Here is a 13,118-nt window from a genome sequence, read left to right as displayed (position 1 = left end):
CAGATTGACATTCACCACGTGCCTTATCGTCACCACTCCAAAAAGTTCCCATTGTTTAGAAGAGTGCGGTCCGGGAGGGGTCGCCGCTCCAATCGTCGTCGTCATCATTGGCGGTTGCTTGCGAGGGCACCTTTACGGAGGGTCGCATGAGCCGACCAATGGCTTGTAGTTGTTGCCATACCGACTCGGCGGTACCGGAGCAATCCAAATTGACGACGGGTACGTGTTGTTCCCTCAACCAGTGTATGGTGGAATTGTGAAAGGCGTGGTAAGTCCGTAGTCGTTGGAGTGCGGTTTGAAAGTTGTCGTCGGCGCGCCGTTCTTCCGGGGCGCTATCGGCGCCGCGTTGGAGTATGCGTTCGAGCAGTATGGTATCGTCGCATTCCAAGTGCAGAGCGAGTTCGGGTCTGCCGCAGAGCGTGACGAGATCGTGGGCGTTTTCCAGCGAACGGGGAAAGCCGTCCAGTAGAACGCGTTTCCCGGGATGATCGCGCATGCGTTTCTTCATGAGGGCGACCATAATTGCGGAGGAGACGAGTTCGCCGCGGTCCATAATATCCCGGACTTGTCGACCGAGCGCGGTATCCTGTGCTACTTCGGAACGCAAGAGTTCCCCGGAGGATAGATGGACGACGTGGCATTCCTTTTCCAGGCGCTTACTGAGCAAACCTTTGCCGGATCCGGGGCCTCCGACGACGAGTATGATTCTCGCGGGATTGGTACCGATAAAGGTATCCCGGTGGGCGAGGAATTCGTCCAGGTCAATGTAGTCGTTGCCGTCGGCGTCGGCGACGGTGAATAGTTTTTGGACCGTGGCGTCGTCGGGATCTTCCCCAATGCCCTGGAGGAGTTCGCAGATATCCTGCCATCCCAACAAAGGGACACCGTTGCGGTCCTTGGCGTACTGATGGAATAGATCCGCCGCAATCTCGCGATCTTGGAGACATTCAGCTTGGTTTCGGGAATGCGTGCCCAAGAGTCGACGACCAGTGGACCTTACTGGAAGAGTGCGAGGGAACGCACGAATCGTCCAAGGAACCGTCGTCGTCGTGACTGTTGGGGAGCGTACCGTCGTTTCCGCGACCACCCGTCGGAGAGCCCGGGCACATCGTGGAATCCCCATATGCGCGCGCGCGTGAGGGGGGGAAGAGGCCACGATCGACTCGGACCAGACCCCCTTTTTTTCGAAGTCACAATCCAACGGATATTGGGGATATTCGGAATCGACGTTCTGTGGGAGTTGGGGAAGAAAAAGAAAAAAAAAGGAAAGTGTTGTGGTTGGGTTGGACTTTAGGAGCACTATTTGGGTCTCGAAACGGTTCAAGGGTTCCACAAAGAGGAAAAAACGTATATTCTGTCGGTGATGTGTGGTGGGTGCACAGAGACAAGAGAGAAATACCAATAATGGAACATAACATTGCAAATTCGTATCAACGGGGGGCAGAAGGAAAAAAAGTCTTCCCGACGAACCAGAAGAACGGAATCTTCGCGCTAACTGTAATTGTACGTAGCTAGCTAGCTAGCTATGGATCACAGTGGAGACAGCTGGGCGTGGTGTCGGTGCGGACACATCTGCTGTATAGACCTACCCCTACTCTACTCGTCTGGCATTCGTACCGTTCCAAGCACGACACATATCCATTGGACTCTACTCTCCGGTGTGCGAGCCTGCCCCAGTCAACACATCATTCTCGTCGCACTTCGTTCTCTGTTCAGCCCATTTCGGTTGTAGCAATCGTTGTGGTTGTTGTTCATTTTGGATTGATAGTCTGTACGACCAATATCGCAACCGGCAACCGTGTCGCAGCATCGTACCCACACACACACACACACACACACACACTTACACTCATGGCGGGGAATCGTCCATCGGCCTCTCGCAAACGCACACGGCGTCCGAGTTTGGCAGAATCCCGACGAGTCTATTACGAACGTCTCGTCTACCAGTGTCGCAAGGAATTGCACCAACAGATCAAACGGACCAAGACATTTATTCTACAAAAACACATTCGTCGACTCAAACAACAAAACGACGACCAGGAATCCGTCGTTACCGCAACTGCCCAACCACAAGTGCAGCAATTGGAACAATGGAAAGAATGTGATCTCACACCGATCGTGGACGAGTGCTTTCGGAGACTCGGAATTCTGCAGTTGGATCCCGCTTTGCTGGCGACGACAACAACAACGACGGAATCCGACGTACCCGTGGAACAAGAAGAGATAAACGCATCCCACGAACCCGTGGCTGACAACGAAACTTCCGTGGTGGACGTACCCACGAAACACGACAGTGTCAACGACGACAAGGCCCCCACCACGGCCCCACGAACGCCGGAGTGGATCCTCCGACGTATTTTGCAACACAAAAAAATGCGCGACACCTTGGAACACTGGAACGACCAAGTGACGGAATACCGACGTTGGAATATGCGGCGACAAGATTGGCAACAGGGAAGGGTTTCCGACGCGGCACGCCCGCTCAAGAAATCCAAACAACCACAGTCCCAGAAACAAGCCGCGTTGGACGCCAAGGGGCTTTCCGGTAGTCTGTTTTGTCGGCTGGGCGAGGACCCGGACAACGCTGACGAAGACGGATCGGGCAATGGACCCCGGGACGGCCACTACGGCCCCGCGTCCTTGGAAGAGTCGCGCAAAAAGAATCGACGCGGACAACGGGCACGCAAGGCCAAGGCTTTGGCGGTGGAAGCGCGACAACAGGGACGAACACTGGACCGATCCATCAACTGGCGACCCAAAAAGATGGACCCCAACGATCACCAGGGTCCGGAAACTTCCATTCCATCGCGGTCGCGTCCCGGCCACCAGTCGCAACACTCCCAGCCGACACCGACGCCGGACGATACCGCCCATCTACACCCGTCTTGGGAAGCGCGCAAGGCGCAGAAGAGCGGCATTGTTTCTTTCCAAGGCACCAAGATTACGTTCGACTAGAGACATGGACACGGTTCGGAAAGGTGAAAAAACAGGAGTTTGTCCAAATAGATGGTTATTATCGGACGATTCAATGGAAGGAATTGCATCATCCCCCCTCTTGGAAAACATCGTGTTACGAGACTACACAATTGGCGTTGCCAAATTTCTCGTTGGCCTTTTCCACTTGCTGCAACCCCGACTCGGCGTTGACCCGGGATTCCTCCATTTGCGTTTCGATATTGTCCACCTGCTCCTGCTGGGAACCGACAATGTGGGCGAGATCCTTGTAAATTTCGTTCACTTGGTGCATACCGCGGTTGATATTCCGTATTTCTTCTTCCCGCTCCCGCATAATGTCGGCATTCATGCGCTGGTGGTAAAAAAAACAGAAAATTGCAAACGTACACACACGTACACGCGAACGCACGGTTAGTTGACACAAGTGACGGTTAACACGGCTCTCCTAGACATTTCCCAACACATCGGCCAGCAATGAATCCCCCAACATTTCCAACGACAGACTTACATCTTGTTCGAGTTGGAGTTGTTGTTGCTGTTCGTAGTCGGGTGCGGCGGGATGGCCCGACGGAGAATCCGCCGACTCGCCGTCGGTGAGATGCCGACGCGGAGGGCCGTTTGGCCGCCGGCGCGCGACGCTGTCCCGTAGTGCCGCCACGCGGGCTTGGATGCGTTCGTGATCCCGTTGCAACTTCGTCCACTGCGTTGTTGTTGGTGCCGTTGGTGGTGTCGCGGCATGATTGCTCTTGACAGTTTTATTGTTGTTGTTGTTGTTGCTGCTGCTGTTGGTCGTATTCCGGTGTTGCGCAATCTGCCGCGTAAGCTTGTCTTCCCACTGATTCATGACGTCCAGCTGTGCCTTGTACTGCAGTTCCAATTCGTCGTACGCCGTGCCACCGGGATGATTGGATCGGGCCAGTAAGGATTGGACAATCTTTTCGAGAATGCCCACGTGACGCTGGTAACCAAAATAAATAATAAAAATAGTAGGGGCAACAATTGATAAGAAGGAAGAAGAGAAATAGGAGACGCACGAAAATGAGACACAAAACGGCAACGAGTGTGGGCAGCAACCACCATTTTTATGGGGCGCCGTATGGGAGTACGGAGGTTCCGGACTTGTCCCCCTCGGACTGGGGACCGACTAGCAATGGTAGGAACCGTAAGTACTTACTTGATATTGTAAAAGACTTTCGCTGGTTTGGGCGAGAGCATTGTGCGAGTGATTCGTAGAAGCCCGGTGGTAGCCCGAAGCGGGTGCCTGGGGATCGGGACGGGACGATGGAGTTCCCGTCCCACGGTTCTTCCGACCGAAATCTTGAAAACTCATACCGAACAACGGAAAATCGTGCGTGTTTGTATTGCTATTGCTATTGCGTCTATACCACCCCCTTTAAAATGTATAGCGGAACCTTGTCCTACCCAAAATAAAGCGTAACGCACACGACTCTATCCAGGTTTACCGAAAGTCAGTCACCACGCCAGCGAGGAGTTCGGTGGGAACTCTTTCGTTTCTTTCTCTTCTCACCACAAATTGTGGACACCCGTGATGCGATGGTTCCACACAGGTTTTCGTATACAGACCGAGTATGACAATTGGTACGGGGTTGGGTTCGTGGTCTTGGTTTCGTTTTCTCTTGCCAAAAAGACTTTTTCGACTATTGTACCCCCCCCACCGTGATGGTTGTTTTTTCTTGTTTTCGCGATCAACGCACACAAACGGGCTCGATCGCGCAGGGGGGTGCCGTCAAAGAAAAAGTGCGGGGACCCGTAATCTCTGACGACCAGCGCTCGCACTAGCTCAATTGGCAACGAAACGGAGCGACGACGGACGTACACTATTCGAGCATGGTACTGTACTGGTTGTAGGTAGGTAGGTAGGTTGGTAGGAAGGTAGGAAGGTACAAAGCGTCGGGATGGCATGTCCGTGTGTCCACCAACGAACGTAGATAGGTGGGTGTTCTGCAAAGGGGGGAGGGGGTACACACCAAGAGTCCAACAACGGTGGGGTGAATACCGTAAGTAACCACAGCGAAACCAACGTTGACACATCGTTGGCTTTCAACTACCCTTGCGTACAATTCGTAGAATCCGTCTCCATTGTCACTTGGTCACACCAATACTGATAGATACATACTTGATACATACTCACCTACTAAATATATCCTCAGTACCATGGCCACACGCGGAGTCTTCCAATTGACCAAATTGCGTTTGCATTACTGCGAAGTGGGGGGTTCGTCACGAGCGATGCGGACCTACCTCGGCAACGGTAAATTGGTGTCCTGGGCTACGGCCCACCCACACGTGGAAATCGAGGTACAGGTGCGCAACGGACACCATCCCTTCGTGCTGGCGGAGTACCGAAGCATGGCCGCGACGCACCAGATTTCCGTACGGAACGTGGACCGCTGGCAGGACGTGCAGGATGTACTGTACCTTTTGAGTAACCGCAGTGGACGCAAAATTACCAAAATTACGACACCCGTATTGACCGATACACCGTCAATTCAAGGCGTGTGGACACCCTTTTTGACTCTCAAGGATCTTCCGCCGTTTGCGGTGCAAATTCATGAACCGTAAACGAGGAATGGAAAAACACACCGAGTCTCGGGATGTTACTGTTTTATCTTTTTAACCGAGTCACTAATCTAGTATGCTGCTTTCGTACCGATGTAGCTAGTGCTAGTAGGCCGTACCATTAATACTTTCGTAGCTAGATACGGTAGCGTTTATAGAACTCTACAACTCTGTCCCTCCAACGTCGAACGGGACGAGTCTGGTCAATTGCATTGGACAGAAGTTGGAATGGACGGATCGTAATCGGAAAACGATTGCACGGTGAGAGCGGCGTTGGCAATACTATCAGTTGCGGTCGTCTCCAATCGAAAGGTGGAACGGCGACGTGCTTTTCCCCCTACAGCACGTGGTACCCCCAGCCGTTCCAACATTATCTCGATTGACGCTCGTACGACCGCCATGGTCGGGCGTACACTAGGGTCGTCCGCAAGACACAGTCCCACCAGCCTTTGCAGTGCTTTAGGCCAGCACGGACAGATCGGTAGAATATACGAGCTGTTCGTGAGACGTCGGAGCTTCCGAATCACTTCGCGAGGCGTGGACAAGGTCAGCAATTCCCACAGGACCACTCCAAAGCTGTACACGTCCGCCGACAGGTCAAAGGGCTGCTTGTCGCATACTTCGGGAGCCATGTAATACTTTGTGCCAACCCGCGACATGACAAAGCCACCTTCGACGCGCTCTTCTTCGGCCGGCAGTAGACGAGAAAGGCCAAAATCGAACATTTTCAGCTCGCCGTGGATATCAAAGCCAATGTTGCTGGCTTTTACGTCGCGGTTGATGATGCGCCGATCGTGCATATATTCCAAGGAGGCAGCAATGTCAAGCGCCGCCTGCATTCGTTTCAACAACAGAGCACTAGTCTTGGCGATATACTTCTTCCGTCCCCACGGTAGCTTCCCCATGGCTTTGTACCGTTTCAGTTTTTTTCTCCAGGCGTAAATCTTGTCTTCTAATGTTTCGGGCAATCGGTCCAGAATGACGAAGAAGTCCGTATGTTTTCCGTTCACGTAACCACCTGGTCCTTGACGAGACCACCCACGTATGGATATTCTAAATTGGCCAAAGAGCACAGTGTTGAGATATCGTACTCGACTCGCAAGGTACTTTTTGTCTCCGACCGCCACTTACATGTTGGGATGATCGAGCGCCAGCAGCAGCTGGGCTTCCATCACTAGATCCACCGCAGCGCGTTCGAACCTATCCGCTTCCTCGGCGAGCCCGCGGCGGAGGTGCTTTACCGCATAGCGCGCGGTAGTTTGATTGGATTTCGTGCCTTCGACCGAGCGGTGTATAGTCGGTCCACCGTTCCCAGCGTATCGTCGTGCGTGCTTATTCAAAAATTCCCGTGCAGCGCGTTCGTCCGAGTCGTAATCAGGTGTCGAGTGGTCCTTTAGATGAAACCCGTCCACCGCAAAGACAGTAGAAAATCCCCCCGCCCCCAATAATGGTCCCAACGTTACCTCTTCGTACTCCAAAGGCGCCATGGTTCGTATTCGGCAATTGTTAAGCGACTGTACCGGCGTCAGTTCTCCGTCCGATAGTTGAGTGCGGAGTCTTGCCGTATAGCGGGTTGCTTTGTCGGCTAAGTGCCGTGCCGTTTCGGGATGCAACCTAGTCTCTTCTTCCATCTGATTCAGCCGTAAAACAAGGTCATACATTCCGACCTCAAAATCCCAAGGCATATCGTTCCCTGCCATAAACGTATCAACAGCAGCTTTCCTGGCCTTGAAGGCCAAGTGTGCACAGTATTGACATCGACCAGTGCTCGTCGGCTCGGGTCGGTAGCTACCGCTCGCCGCGCTCGACGACTCCATCGCTGCCCCAATACGTTTTAAGCTCTCGGCAATTGACGCGATAACTCGTTGACAACGACAACAATGTTAAGTAATGATCATGCAGCAGCACTGGGTCAATTACTGGAAGAAGCCCTGTTTCGATGCAAGATCGGATGGAGGCTCGAGTAAAAAAGCAATAATGTACGGGCCAATGGTGCTTCTCGAGTTGGGAGCGTCTTCGTTGTCCCGGTCAGCTCCAAGCGTGTGACCCTAAGTAGGAAGGTAATGCTACTTACGACAGCAGTTTCGTGTAAGTTCTCACGGAATCATGATTTCAGTACTGTATTGGAAGTTTTGCCGACTTCTCTGATCCATGCAGTTTCGTGAACACGTTTTGCGATCTTCGACGTTCTCAACCGAAGCCGAAACGGTATGGTCCAATTTTGATAAATAGAATATCCGAAATGAAAAGATGTGTCTTAGACTTAGTTTCAGACATACGTGACACACATTTCTCAATTGTGCAAATTTTCGCATATATGGAGTTTTGGGCAAAGGTGTACGTAGCTATCTATATATTATCTACATTCCGAACTTTCTTTTTGCATTCACAGCAAGCAGAGACCGGTACAAATGCAGCATTTCGAAAGATCAATAAACGGCAACCAATTACGTCATTCGTGTTCACCAATATTTCTCAGGAACCTATTGACATGAGTAGACTTGCCATCATTGGAAGGACGAGAACAATTGAGACACGAATGATTTCGAGCATGGCTGTTTGCTCAATCGTTGAGCTTACTGTTACATACGAGAACGTGAACTGCTCGCTCCTGGTCTATCTTTTTCTCCCGACCCTCGCCGTCGCTATAGAATTCTACAGCACTGATTGGGTGGTGTGGGTGGCGGAGGCAAGTCTCTCGTCGGCGGTCGGGGTTGAGGTGGGGGGATTGGTGACTGATCGTACAAGCCTTCGTTAGGATCCTCTTCCTTCTCCTTGACTTTTTTCTTTTTCTTTTTGTCGCCCTCATCGTCCGAGTCCGAATTTTCTCCGGCCGCCTTGCGCTCGGCCTTTTCCATCTCTTTTTGTTTTTTGGCGTTGGTCGCATTCTTTCCGTCGCCAAAATCAAAATTCTTCTCGGTCCGCATTTTCTGGTCCCCCGATGAATATGTGTACGGCAAATCGAGAACCGTTCCGGAGTGGCAGCAATCCATAAGGACCTTCCATGGAAAATCATCCCGTGAGCGAAAATCACCCTTTAGGTACACTCGAAGTATTTTGCTTTGAAAAGAGAACTTACCGTGACGTTGACGCCTTTCTTCATCGGCTTGACGAACATATCCAGAATGTCGTCGTCAATAATTTGACCATGCTTCATGAAATCAAGAGGAATCAGGGTTTCGTCGTATCCATCATCCTCATCGCCTTGCGAAACAATATGTTAGTCTGAGTTTTACAGTTTCTCACGACACAAACTCGCCCAAACCCGCGCGACTTACCACTGATATCCACGGCGCGTCCTCCGTGACCCGAAAAACTCACCCAGACAACATCTCCTGGTTGACTGTATTGTGTCATTCGAACAAAGGCATCTTCAATGTTCCGGCGCGTAGGCTCCGTGTGTTTCCCGTCGTCCATCAAGATCAGAATTTGGGAGGGGTCGAAACCTTGTGCCTCAATAAGATATTTGAGAACGTTGTTGGCATCGTTGTGACAAGCTTTGAGCTCTCCTTTCTGTCCGACGTAATTGATTCCGACAACGATAGCGCGTCGGCGTCCGCTACCTTTTGGAACGATAGTCAATGGTCGGTTCACGTCAATCCAACGGCTTGATGACAATTGAGGGAGCTGTTCGTATCCCATTTCCTTCAGCTATGTCCTCATGGCAGTCAACGCATCAGTCCAGCTCAATTTATCAAGATTGTGACCATTTTCGTACAGAACTTGGAGCAAGGCCGATGTACAGGCACCACCGGCTTTTCCTGCTGGGTTAGGAAGCTCAAAGCCACTAGTGTTGTAAGCTTCGTTGGACTGCTGGGTATCCGAAGACGAACTTATCATGAACACCTCCGCCGGAATGGTCTGCAATACTTTTTCGTTGAATGACGGCATCGTTGAGAGTAAAAAGGAGATGTAAATCAGGGTCGTCAAGTTGTTCTACTTCATTGTCAAAAAGGGTTGCCTTCAAAGATGCATTCGTGTCGAACGCTACAATGTCCGGTTCGTGTGAAATGACCGATTATTAGAATGCAACCATTATGCGTTTATGTTTCCCAAGGAACAATCCCCTCGCGCTTGACTATTGGCCTAAATGTAAACAGTCTTTTCAACGAGACATTTCTGTATTCTTCTGTTTTCAGTCCCGGATGACGATTCACGTGTTGCTGGTGTCTGTCTACCTAATTTGCTTTCTCCCATATTCGATGGTCTGGAAGCTGTCCTAACGGTGAACGATAAAACTGGAAGGGCCATGGCAGAAAATTGTCGACTTTTCTTCGTCGACAAGGTGCAATCTGCTCCGATCTCATCCAAAAAGCAGGCTAGCAGTAAAGTGTACTTTCTCAGCCGAAGCAAGGACCTCTTAGCCCCACACAGCTAGCTAACGCTATGCGAAATCTACAGTTGCACCATCGTCCTTCTGCTAGAATTGCGATGCAGAAGCTTTTGTTCAAATCGTCGCATCCCCGCGTTCCTTCTCGTTCAGTGGTACAAATACTACGTCACCGCACGTTTTCAACCAAAGCTGTCTTTCCAAATACTTTGACCACTTCGCGGATACAAGGAGATCCAGACAATGGTCGGCAAGATTCTGTGATGGGAGAGAGGGTTGCCTCCCAAAAATTTGGCGGCATGGTGCACTTCGTTCAAAAGCTCCCGACAATTTCGTCACCGACACAAACTGGGCTTCGCTCGGCATTTCTGTATTGGCTCAGTAAACCAACTCGTCGAGTAGCGTCGAAGCGAAACTTGCCGGAACTCCCCTTAAATTTTGCTCAGAAAATTCTGGACTACTGTGTTGACCAAAACGACCCAGCCCTTATCGAGTACGTCGTCGACAATCCGGGCGTGTCTTGCAACGGCGGCTTTGACCGACTGATATATCTCTATCTCGAGCCATTGCAAGGGACAGGAGCTCAATTGCGCGGTCACAAATATCGAAAGAGCTTGGAGCGGTCACCCGAACAAACAATTGATATGCTTGCCAAGGCGTCGGCTGTGCGGGCTCTCGCGGATAGACTGCACCGCGACCCACGGTATCCCAACATAGTTCCAGATTTGACTACGTGCGAATCGACGCTGTACCTGTGGAGCAAACGTTCCCAGTTTCTTGCAAACAACAATCCATCGTGGCGTGATAGTGTGGCCCAAAGTAAGGCGGATTTGGCTTTTGGCGGAAAGTCGAATTCACAGGAATGTATCGATGCCATGAAGGAGTTTGTTTTCCAAAGAAAACAAAGTATTCACGGACCGCAGCCAGACACTGTTATGTATTCTATCTTGCTAACGGCAATTTCTCAAGGAAAGCACTTTGATGCAGCGGATGAAGCCTTCTCGCTACTGAAAGAATTGGAACTCGACGATTCTGTCAAAAAGACCATTCATTTGTACACGGCAGTCCTTTTGGCTTACCGCTCTGAAGTCACACATTCGACACGGGCACAAGAAAAGGCTATCGAATTGTGGAATCATATGATAAGTATGGACGACCCAACAATATCGCGGAATCCAATAGCCGCCGGCATTATGATGTCCATGTTTGCGAAAGTTGGAAAAGCTGAGGAAGCTCAAAAGCTCCTGGACGAAATGGAAGCATCTGCTAAGGAAAAGAGCGAATATCCGACGCGCATTCACTATAATACGCTTCTTCATGCTCTTACGAAGGCACAACTAGACGACGCTACAATAAGGGCCGAAAAAATACTTCAACGTATGGAATCTCTGGCCATTAACAACCTTCGCGATACATTCCCGGACCGCATCAGTTATACATCGGCTCTAAATGTTTTTCTCCAAAACGGAGGAACCGACTGCATTGAAAAGGCTGAAGCAGTTCTTGATAATTTGGAAGAAAGCAGCGGCAGAAATCTTCGTCCTGATAAAATGACGTACAGTAGATTTATGCAATCTTTGTCAATGCGGCGTGGGCGAGAAGTTGATACTCAAATTAAGGAAAGCTTCTGCATCAAGATCGAGGAAGTCCTCCAACGCTGGCGTCGTCGCTCAGAGTCTGATGTGACGGTCAAGCCTCCAGATCTGGAGGCGTACAAACTCTGCCTTCACGCGTGGGCAACTTCTTACAGCACCCTCTCGCCGGAACGGGGAATGCTTCTCTTTAATGAGATTGAATCTCGTTACCAAGCCGGTCAAAGAAATTTACGCCCGGATGTTTACACTTTCGAATCTGTGCTGCACTGTCTGTCTATAAAGGTAGATGAAGCGTCCGTACGTCTTTCCGAATCGCTCCTTCGGAAATTAGATGAGTACAATATTTCCCAAACCGGTTGCATGGTTAAGTACTACATCGGTTTGGTTGCTAGGCAAAATGTCCAAAAAGCGGCTACGATCCTGAATGAATTGGAAGACAACTTTGCCTCTGGCGCAAGTTCACTTCGACCTAACGAGCAAATATACAATGCTGTAATTCGAGGATTTTGCGTGCGTGAAGACGGAGCACTTGAAGCCCAACGCCTACTGGACAGGATGAAGCGACTGGCTCTTCTACCTGGTAGGACTGACTTGACTCCATCAGCAGTTGTCTACTCTTCACTCATTGAAGCATGGGCAAAATCGGGACGAAAAGATGCAGTTGACCATATTGAAGCTTTATTTGCCGAAGTGTGCGATCGAATGATTCCAAACCATTTTGTTTATGCGACATACCAGAACGCCATCAGCCGCTCAAATCTCCCCGATGCTCCTGAGCGCGTTGAAGCGATACTCACAAAAATGCAGGAGGACTACGAACAAGGGCGCAACAAGCTAGGCCGTCCAGACGCAAACAACTTTGCAGCTGTGATTTCCTGCTGGAGTTTTAGTCGACATAAAGAGGCTGCCGAACGTGCTGAGGCAATCTTAAACAGAATGGAAAGCCTCTACCTGCACAGCTTAAAATATGCTCACCTAAGACCAACAGCGCGATGCTTCAAAGGCGCAATTGCGGCGTGGGCGATGAGTGGTCATCCAGATGGAGGAAAACGGGCTCTGGTATTACTGGATCGGATGAGTATCGCTAGTCGAGGCCAAAACATTGTCCACTTACGGCCATCTCGGGCCTGTTACGATTATTGTATTGTAGCTATCGGTCGATCGAAAGATTCTAATAGGGCAAGGAAGTCTTTGGATCTTTTGAAACGCATGCAGCGAGACGTACGGGAAGGATATCGACACTCACAGCCGGGGATTTCGACGATGGAAAACATACTAGAAGTATGTAATACGTACGCGCATGCTCTGGCGAACGAACGAGAGGAAGCCCTCGAAGTGGCTGAGAAAGCAATAGATCTATTCGCAGAAGCAGACGGGGAAGTCCGAGATATGGTCAATGTTTATACACGATATGTTTGGGTGTTGAGGCAACTCGTGCAGACGTGTGAAAAACGCGACGAAGTTGTCCATAACGTAAGAAAGAAATGGCCCGAACACATTCTGAGCGCGTCGGATGTTAATAAGGCTCTCCACAACTTTGAAACTTCGGAATTACCGACAGAGCTCAAATCCGTAGAAGACTGAACAGCTGATCACTGTAAAAAAATTCAGTTGGTTTTCAAATCGCGTAACATCATCATTTTCGTTCCTCCGCTGAA

The 13,118-nt window shown here is 50.5% G+C and overlaps 6 protein-coding genes across 6 annotated transcripts; 2 read left to right on the top strand and 4 right to left on the bottom strand.

The window, feature by feature from the left end:
- Positions 1-166: 166 nt before the first annotated feature.
- Positions 167-703, bottom strand: PHATRDRAFT_12436 (predicted protein; the record flags this gene model as incomplete). Its single annotated transcript, XM_002180042.1, has 1 exon — positions 167-703. A coding segment is annotated over one exon (537 nt), but the record flags the coding sequence as incomplete, so codon positions are not given.
- A 1,758-nt stretch (positions 704-2,461) lies between these two features.
- PHATRDRAFT_45881 (predicted protein) lies at positions 2,462-4,588 on the bottom strand. The gene is made up of 3 exons (XM_002180041.1): positions 4,130-4,588; positions 3,464-3,913; positions 2,462-3,307 (listed from the first exon to the last, which is right to left on the bottom strand). Exons 1-3 carry the CDS (start codon positions 4,283-4,285, stop codon positions 3,071-3,073), a joined length of 843 nt encoding a protein of 280 aa, XP_002180077.1. The 5' UTR covers positions 4,286-4,588; the 3' UTR covers positions 2,462-3,070.
- Positions 4,589-5,130: 542 nt separating this feature from the next.
- On the top strand, positions 5,131-5,628 carry PHATRDRAFT_45880 (predicted protein; the record flags this gene model as incomplete). Its single annotated transcript, XM_002180225.1, has 1 exon — positions 5,131-5,628. One exon carries the CDS (start codon positions 5,131-5,133, stop codon positions 5,536-5,538), a length of 408 nt encoding a protein of 135 aa, XP_002180261.1. The 3' UTR covers positions 5,539-5,628.
- A 110-nt stretch (positions 5,629-5,738) lies between these two features.
- PHATRDRAFT_35702 (predicted protein) lies at positions 5,739-7,352 on the bottom strand (the record flags this gene model as incomplete). Its single annotated transcript, XM_002180040.1, has 2 exons — positions 5,739-6,588; positions 6,667-7,352. The coding sequence occupies 2 exons, from the start codon at positions 7,350-7,352 to the stop codon at positions 5,739-5,741; spliced, it is 1,536 nt and encodes a 511-aa protein (XP_002180076.1).
- An 828-nt stretch (positions 7,353-8,180) lies between these two features.
- On the bottom strand, positions 8,181-9,177 carry PHATRDRAFT_51953 (metacaspase; the record flags this gene model as incomplete). Its single annotated transcript, XM_002180039.1, has 3 exons — positions 8,181-8,570; positions 8,615-8,739; positions 8,814-9,177. The coding sequence occupies 3 exons, from the start codon at positions 9,175-9,177 to the stop codon at positions 8,181-8,183; spliced, it is 879 nt and encodes a 292-aa protein (XP_002180075.1).
- Positions 9,178-9,921: 744 nt separating this feature from the next.
- On the top strand, positions 9,922-13,044 carry PHATRDRAFT_45879 (predicted protein; the record flags this gene model as incomplete). Its single annotated transcript, XM_002180224.1, has 1 exon — positions 9,922-13,044. One exon carries the CDS (start codon positions 9,922-9,924, stop codon positions 13,042-13,044), a length of 3,123 nt encoding a protein of 1,040 aa, XP_002180260.1.
- Between the last annotated feature and the right edge of the window lie 74 nt (positions 13,045-13,118).

This window comes from Phaeodactylum tricornutum, chromosome 8, assembly GCF_000150955.2.
Source record: "Phaeodactylum tricornutum CCAP 1055/1 chromosome 8, whole genome shotgun sequence".
NCBI classification, from domain to species: domain Eukaryota; phylum Bacillariophyta; class Bacillariophyceae; order Surirellales; family Neidiaceae; genus Phaeodactylum; species Phaeodactylum tricornutum.
This window is presented reverse-complemented; position numbering and strand designations above follow the sequence as displayed.

Excerpts from the sequence above, each read along its gene's own strand:
- PHATRDRAFT_45881 (XM_002180041.1), bottom strand. The coding sequence starts at position 4,285 with ATGAGTTTTCAAGATTTCGGTCGGAAGAACCGTGGGACGGGAACTCCA. Across the intron at positions 3,914-4,129 it reads AAAGTCTTTTACAATATCAA|CGTCACGTGGGCATTCTCGA; the intron begins GTAAGTACTTAC and ends TTTGGTTACCAG. Across the intron at positions 3,308-3,463 it reads AACTCCAACTCGAACAAGAT|CGCATGAATGCCGACATTAT; the intron begins GTAAGTCTGTCG and ends TTTTACCACCAG.